Genomic DNA, 8,993 nt, shown 5'->3' on the forward strand with positions numbered 1-8,993 from the left:
TGTGGTGCCTGGAGTGTTCCTATAAAGCAATATCCAATGCTTTTACACATATGATGCTAAACATATGTTTCAGGTTCAATATCTGGCAGTGACTGCTGAGCCTCTCCAAGATTGGCCAAGCAAGTACTGTTACGTTGAGTAATAAGAATGTGTAATTTCCATGACATATGTGAACACAAGTGAAAGGTTCCCTTCCTAATTACTGGTATTGTCAGGGCATGGCGATGGCTCTCAATAAAGAATTGCTTTAAAAGGGGGCTGTTACCTTCCCAAATGCTTGCTTTACTGGCTATGAGAAGGAAGGTAAAGCCAGAATTGGTGACTGAGGGATTATCTATGGTTTGGCAAAGGCCATCAGATGGCACGAGCCATGAAAAGGCCACCAGAAGGAATCAGCCATACATAATAGGCCATAAATAGGCCATCCAAAAAAACATGAGCCATGAATTGGCCACCAGAACACATGAGCCATAAATAAGCCATCCAAAAAACATGAGCCATGAATTGGCCACTAGAAAACATAAGCCACGAATTGGCCATCAGAAAACATGAGCCATGAATTACCTACCAGAAAACATGAGCCATGAATTGGCCACCAGAAAACATGAGCCATGAATTGGCCACCAGAAAACATGAGCCATGAATTGGCTGATTACACCACCAGAATTCATGAACCTTGTTTAGGCCACCAGTAGGCCCAAGCCATTAATCGGCCACCAGAGGGCACAAGCCATTAATAAGGCTGCCAGTTGCATCATATTTCTGGGCCTGCATCTTCTACGTTGGTAGTACATTACTCAATAAGTAATAAAGTGCAACTTTAACAACTTAAAAAATTTCTATTGACAATTAAGACCTGGTCACTATCAAATATGAACCCAGTGCTACAACCCTTAAAGATCTCGCAAAACCAATCTGTGCTCCAAAAAAAATAAAGCATTAAAAAGTGCGCATAAAACTGTAAATATAACATAAATTTAGTCCTCACTTTATTTACTGCATGATAATATATATCTGTAGTTTTTTTGAAGACACCCTTAAGGATGACAGGTCTGCCTACATGATGGCTCCGTCAATGGTGATAAGTCTTCCAATTCTGCGTTTGAGATAAAATATGGGGGTCTATGGAAGATGAGGCCAAAGGATCCTCGATAGATTTTCTAATAATATTAAATGCAATAGCTATAATAACTATGAGTTTCAGTGGATAAATGTAGTAATTGGGAAAGGATGACAGCCTGAGTTTAAGCTAAATGCTCCTAATTGAGCCAATTTATGATGTGACTTTGTAAATAGACCAGGGTGTGCGTAGGCTTAGCCTTCGAGGGTCTCAGATTGGGTTAATGAAGACCCACACCCATGTAAACAGTCATTTCATCCACACCCAGTGCGATCATAATATATAACATAGTACGAGCCTAGCAAGAGGAAAAAAAAGTTACATATTACTCACCCTGGCAGCACAATAAGGGTTAAGTATAACTACAAATATGGGGTGTGGTGACATTTACTGCCATTAAGTGATTTCTGCAGAAGCATCAAGAAAAAAATTGTGGCATTTAAAAACTGACATCCATCGCATCGTCACCTCTGACTTTATACCTTTAAATGGCACACCAGGCTCCCACACACGTTAGATGCACTGTGTAGGTTAGGTTACAGTTAGTTATACTGGGTGGGTTTATATTATTAAAGGGACACTCCAGGCTCCCACACACGTTAGATGCACTGTGTAGGTTAGGTTACAGTTAGTTATACTGGGTGGGTTTATATTATTAAAGGGACACTCCAGGCTCCCACACACGTTAGATGCACTGTGTAGGTTAGGTTACAGTTAGTTATACTGGGTGGGTTAATATTATTAAAGGGACACTCCAGACTCCCACACACGTTAGATGCACTGTGTAGGTTAGGTTACAGTTAGTTATACTGGGTGGGTTAATATTATTAAAGGGACACTCCAGGCTCCCACACACGTTAGATGCACTGTGTAGGTTAGGTTACAGTTAGTTATACTGGGTGGGTTTATATTATTAAAGGGACGCTCCAGGCTCCCACACACGTTAGATGCACTATGTAGGTTAGGTTACAGTTATACTGGGTGGGTTTATATTATTAAAGGGACACTCCAGGCTCCCACACACGTTAGGTGCACTGTGTAGGTTAGGTTACAGTTAGTTATACTGGGTGGGTTTATATTATTAAAGGGACACTCCAGGCTCCCACACACGTTAGATGCACTGTGTAGGTTAGGTTACAGTTAGTTATACTGGGTGGGTTAATATTATTAAAGGGACACTCCAGGCTCCCACACACGTTAGATGCACTGTGTAGGTTAGGTTACAGTTAGTTATACTGGGTGGGTTTATATTATTAAAGGGACGCTCCAGGCTCCCACACACGTTAGATGCACTATGTAGGTTAGGTTACAGTTATACTGGGTGGGTTTATATTATTAAAGGGACACTCCAGGCTCCCACACACATTAGATGCACTGTGTAGGTTAGGTTGCAGTTAGTTATACTGGGTGGGTTTATATTATTAAAGGGACACTCCAGGCTCCCACACACGTTAGATGCACTATGTAGGTTAGGTTACAGTTAGTTATACTGGGTGGGTTTATATTATTAAAGAGACGCTCCAGGCTCCCACACACGTTAGGTGCACTGTGTATGTTAGGTTACAGTTAGTTATACTGGGTGGGTTTATATTATTAAAGGGACACTCCAGGCTCCCACACACGTTAGGAGCACTGTGTAGGTTAGGTTACAGTTAGTTATACTGGGTGGGTTAATATTATTAAAGGGACACTCCAGGCTCCCACACACGTTAGGAGCACTGTGTAGGTTAGGTTACAGTTATACTGGGTGGGTTTATATTATTAAAGGGACACTCCAGGCTCCCACACACATTAGATGCACTGTGTAGGTTAGGTTGCAGTTAGTTATACTGGGTGGGTTTATATTATTAAAGAGACGCTCCAGGCTCCCACACACGTTAGGTGCACTGTGTAGGTTAGGTTACAGTTAGTTATACTGGGTGGGTTTATATTATTAAAGGGACACTCCAGGCTCCCACACACGTTAGGTGCACTGTGTAGGTTAGGTTACAGTTATACTGGGTGGGTTTATATTATTAAAGGGACACTCCAGGCTCCCACACACGTTAGATGCACTGTGTAGGTTAGGTTACAGTTAGTTATACTGGGTGGGTTTATATTAATACAGGGACACTCCAGGCTCCCACACACGTTAGATGCACTGTGTAGGTTAGGTTACAGTTAGTTATACTGGGTGGGTTTATATTATTAAAGGGACACTCCAGGCTCCCACACACGTTAGGTGCACTGTGTAGGTTAGGTTACAGTTAGTTATACTGGGTGGGTTTATATTATTAAAGGGACATTCCAGGCTCCCACACACGTTAGATGCACTGTGTAGGTTAGGTTACAGTTATACTGGGTGGGTTTATATTATTAAAGGGACACTCCAGGCTCCCACACACGTTAGGTGCACTGTGTAGGTTAGGTTACAGTTAGTTATACTGGGTGGGTTAATATTATTAAAGGGACACTCCAGGCTCCCACACACGTTAGGTGCACTGTGTAGGTTAGGTTACAGTTAGTTATACTGGGTGGGTTTATATTATTAAAGGGACACTCCAGGCTCCCACACGTTAGGAGCACTGTGTAGGTTAGGTTACAGTTAGTTATACTGGGTGGGTTTATATTATTAAAGGGACACTCCAGGCTCCCACACACATTAGGTGCACTGTGTAGGTTAGGTTACAGTTATACTGGGTGGGTTTATATTATTAAAGGGACACTCCAGGCTCCCACACACATTAGATGCACTGTGTAGGTTAGGTTACAGTTAGTTATACTGGGTGGGTTTATATTATTAAACTGTGAGTTGCAGTTCTGCAGAATGTGAGCAGCTGAAAGGGACCCCTGGTGTGCTTGTGGTATCAGCTTAGCAATGCTATATTGGGTAGCGTGATTGACTAAGTTCCTGTTTTGGTGAGAGCGCAGTACACCCTGGGAGTTTGCTGCAAACATTGAAATTGCAAGTTTAATTTTATTTTTTTTAAATATATTTATTTCATTTGTTGTGTTTATTATTATTTATACAATGCACCAAAAAAGAACGGGTAAGCAGTAGCATTACACTGAAGTGTCATCCCCCAGAAATGTGTAATAACAACGCCCACTTCAAGTAGACAATTAAACAAAGCGTATACATTGCGTGCGATGCTTTGTGGGATACCAAATTATATATAATGAAACCAATTAACCAACCCACCCACTAGACCCAACATCATCTTGGTCTCTATCCCGACCTATATGAGCTTAGAGGGTCACTATGGTCACCAGAACAACTACAGCTTCATAAAGTCATTCTGGCGTCTAATGCCTGTCCCTTAAAACCCCTTAAGGACCAAACTTCTGGAATAAAAGGGAATCATGACATGTCACACATGTCATGTGTCCTTAAGGGGTTAAGGAGAAAAGGGAATTAATTGGATTGGCTAGTTTGATTATCTCAGCCAAGGGGGCGGAGCCACCCGCAAGGAGACTGGAGTGGTTGAGTAAATCACCTTTTTAAAGGGGGCACAAGAGGAGCTAGGGACCTAAACGGCACTATTAGAACGATAGCGTCAGGAAACATGTTTGGATTCCTGATTCCTGGTACTTTAGTGTTCTTTTCAAGTTTGATAAAATAGTTTTAACACATTTTCAAGGACAATACAATGAAATATGCTCTTTTATTTGCAAGACGGGTGCACTTTTACAGATTGGAGGTGCACTTTTACAGATTTAAATTAGAGAATTTTTCCAAATTCCTCAGTTTTGCAATTTGGATTTCATTTTCTGGAATTTATAGTTTGCCGAATAACCAGATTAGGAGCATTCGGTTGTATATTGCTATCATTCAGGTCTGCATTTCAGACATTCCATAGCATCAAGTCAGACTAAAATCCAGATCACATTAAAATGTATTCGGAAACAGTTATTTGAAATTCGAACATTAATAAATCTGGTGATGTTTTTGGAGAGTTTTCCGTAATCCAATTTGGAAGCATTTGGACCGTACTTATTAAACCTCCAAATATCAACCTGTGTTTCCTTCTTTCTGTGGGACACGGCAGAGAACTGAAAGCGGAATTGTAAAATTTAGGCTAAAAAGCTAAACAAGAACTACAGCATAGTTGTCGATTTTTTCCAAACTAAACTAATTGAATTGAAACCGGAATTGCAAAGGCTTAAGACAAAGACACAAGACGTAATTATCCATGTTAATGGTGGCAGAGAATTATTCAAAATCACTTATTTTAGCCTTAATTTTGTCTTTCAGATTACGATTTGTTACAACTAGGAGTTTACGGAATTTTTCAATTCACCCCAATTTGCTGTTTAGTGAATGAACCCCTGAGTAAAGGAATGAATTGGGCATGCAGTGCTGCAGTAAGTACTCCTCTCCCAAGAGCTTGAACAAACAGGTAAACCCTTCCTCGGCTTGGATTTTATATAAATGCTGTTATTCATCTACCCACCAGGAAACAAAAATACTAAAGCAGTCCATTAAACCATGTGGACAGTGGTGATGGTGGGTCTAAAATGATGACACCACTGTCAGGCAATGCAAGTGTTAAATACTGTAATAACGCATATTAATACTGTGATACTCCATACTGATACTGTAATAACCCATACCGATACTGTAATAACCCATACTGATACTGTGATACCCATATTAATACTGTAATAACCCATATTAATAATGTGATACTCCATACCGATACTGTAAAAACCCATATTAATAATGTGATACCCCATAAAAAACTGTAATAACCCATACTGATACTGTGTTACCCCATATTAATACTGTGATACTCCATATTAATACTGTGATACTCCATACTGAAACTGTAATAACCCATACTGATCCTGTAATAAGCCATACTGATACTGTAATAAGCCATATTAATACTGTAATAACCCATACTGATACTGTGATACCCCATATTAATAATGTGATACCCCATACTGATACTGTGATACCCCATACTGATCCTGTAATAACCCATATTAATACTGTGATACTCCATACTGATACTGTAATAACCCATATTAATAATGTGATACTCCATACTGATACTGTGATACCCCATATTAATAATGTGATACCCCATACTGCTACTGTAATAACCCATACTGATACTGTAATAACCCATACTGATACTGTGATACCCCATATTAATACTGTAATAACCCATACTGATACTGTAATACCCATACTGATACTGTGATACCCATATTAATACTGTGATACCCCATACTGATCCTGTAATAACCCATATTAATAATGTGATACTCCATACTGATACTGTGATACCCCATATTAATAATGTGATACCCCATACTGCTACTGTAATAACCCATACTGATACTGTAATAACCCATACTGATACTGTGATACCCCATATTAATACTGTAATAACCCATACTGATACTGTAATACCCATACTGATACTGTGATACCCCATATTAATACTGTGATACCCCATACTGATCCTGTAATAACCCATATTAATAATGTGATACTCCATACTGATACTGTAATAACCCATATTAATAATGTGATACCCCATACTGATCCTGTAATAACCCATATTAATAATGTGATACCCCATACTGATACTGTAATAACCCATATTAATAATGTGATACTCCATACTGATACTGTAATAACCCATATTAATAATGTGATACTCCATACTGATCCTGTAATAACCCATAATGATCCTGTAATAACCCATATTAATAATGTGATACTCCATACTGATACTGTAATAACCCATATTAATACTGTGATACTCCATACTGATACTGTAATAACCCATATTAATAATGTGATACCCCATACTGATCCTGTAATAACCCATATTAATAATGTGATACCCCATACTGATCCTGTAATAACCCATATAAATAATGTGATACTCCATACTGATCCTGTAATAACCCATACTGATACTGTAATAACCCATATTAATAATGTGATACTCCATACTGATCCTGTAATAACCCATACTGATACTGTAATAACCCATATTAATAATGTGATACTCCATACTGATACTGTAATAACCCATATTAATAATGTGATACCCCATACTGATACTGTAATAACCCATATTAATACTGTGATACCCCCCTGAAAGGTAATGGGTATACCCCCTATATGGGAGCCCTGGCAGGTAATGAAAGGGTTAATACTGTAATACCCCCCCTATATGTGAGCCCTGACAGGCAATGAAAGGGTTTATACTGTTATACCCCCTATATGTGAGCCCTGACAGGCAATGAAAGGGTTAATACTGTTAAATCCCCCATATGTGAGTCGTGACAGGTAATGGAAGGGTTAAATACTGTTATACCCCCTATATGTGATCCCTGACAGCTAATGAAGGGGTTAATACTGCAATAACCCCATATATGGGAGCCCTGACAGGCAATGAAAGGGTTAATACCGTAATACCCCCTATATGGGAGCCCTGGCAGGCGATGAAAGGGTTAATACCGTAATACCCCCTATATGGGAGCCCTGGCAGGCGATGAAAGGGTTAATACCGTAATACCCCCTATATGGGAGCCCTGGCAGGTGATGATGGGCTGTGATGGGCTGCGGTGGGCTGTGATGGGCTGCGGTGGGCACTGAGACCCCCAGGACATGGAATGGTTGCGGTCCCTTTAAGCTCTCACCTGCCTGCACGATGGAGTTATAGAGGAATGCCTGGAAGCTGGACACGCACAGCTCGCTGACGGTCCCCATAGTGAATAGCCGGAGAGCGGCGATCCATGTGCTGATAGAACGCGGAGAAGTTCCCAGTCTGAGCTCCGGATACTTTGTAACTCAGTGAGCTATGAGCCGCGCATGCGCACTGACCGCCAGCCTGACTGATACCTAGTGTCGGTATCCTGGCTGTCGCATAGCAACAAAGTGATGGGAAGGTGCATCCTCTGCTGAGCACTAACAGGGATTGTCTGCAGGCAGGGGGGAGAGGGACTCAGGTACACAGTGTGGGAGTGAGAGAGTGGAGGGTGAGAGGGACAGAGCAGGAACAGAGAGTGGGGTGTGAGAGGGACAGAGCAGGAACAGAGAGTGGAGGGTGAGAGACAGAGCAGGAACAGAGAGTGGGGGGTGAGAGGGACAGAGCAGGAACAGAGAGTGGAGGGTGAGAGGGACAGAGAGTGGGGGAGTGAGAGGGACAGAGCAGGAACAGAGAGTGGAGGCTGAGAGGGACAGAGCAGGAACAGAGAGTGGGGGGTGAGAGGGACAGAGCAGGAACAGAGAGTGGAGGGTGAGAGGGACAGAGAGTGGGGGAGTGAGAGGGACAGAGCAGGAACAGAGAGTGGAGGCTGAGAGGGACAGAGCAGGAACAGAGAGTGGGGGGTGAGAGGGACAGAGCAGGAACAGAGAGTGGAGGGTGAGAGACAGAGCAGGAACAGAGAGTGGGGGGTGAGAGGGACAGAGCAGGAACAGAGAGTGGAGGGTGAGAGGGACAGAGAGTGGGGGAGTGAGAGGGACAGAGCAGGAACAGAGAGTGGAGGCTGAGAGGGACAGAGCAGGAACAGAGAGTGGGGGGTGAGAGGGACAGAGCAGGAACAGAGAGTGGAGGGTGAGAGGGACAGAGAGTGGGGGAGTGAGAGGGACAGAGCAGGAACAGAGAGTGGAGGCTGAGAGGGACAGAGCAGGAACAGAGAGTGGGGGGTGAGAGGGACAGAGCAGGAACAGAGAGTGGAGGGTGAGAGACAGAGCAGGAACAGAGAGTGGAGGTTGAGTGACAGAGCAAGAACAGAGAGTGGGGGGTGAGAGGGACAGAGCAGGAACAGAGAGTGGGGGGTGAGAGGGACAGAGCAGGAACAGAGAGTGGGGGGTGATAGACAGAGAGTGGAGGGTAGACAGAGAGTGGAGGGTGAGTGACAGAGC

At 42.4% G+C, this 8,993-nt stretch overlaps 1 protein-coding gene across 1 annotated transcript in view; it reads right to left on the reverse strand.

Annotated features, from left to right (window-relative positions):
• Positions 1-7,887, reverse strand: part of CYTH1 (cytohesin 1) — a 67,632-nt gene extending 59,745 nt beyond the window's left edge. Inside the window, exon 1 of the mRNA XM_063456243.1 lies at positions 7,766-7,887. Coding sequence (XP_063312313.1) covers positions 7,766-7,835 — 70 coding nt within the window. The 5' untranslated portion in view covers positions 7,836-7,887. The remainder of the gene's footprint in view (positions 1-7,765) is intronic.
• Between the last annotated feature and the right edge of the window lie 1,106 nt (positions 7,888-8,993).

The sequence above is a fragment of the Pelobates fuscus genome, chromosome 5, assembly GCF_036172605.1.
Source record: "Pelobates fuscus isolate aPelFus1 chromosome 5, aPelFus1.pri, whole genome shotgun sequence".
NCBI lineage: Eukaryota > Metazoa > Chordata > Amphibia > Anura > Pelobatidae > Pelobates > Pelobates fuscus.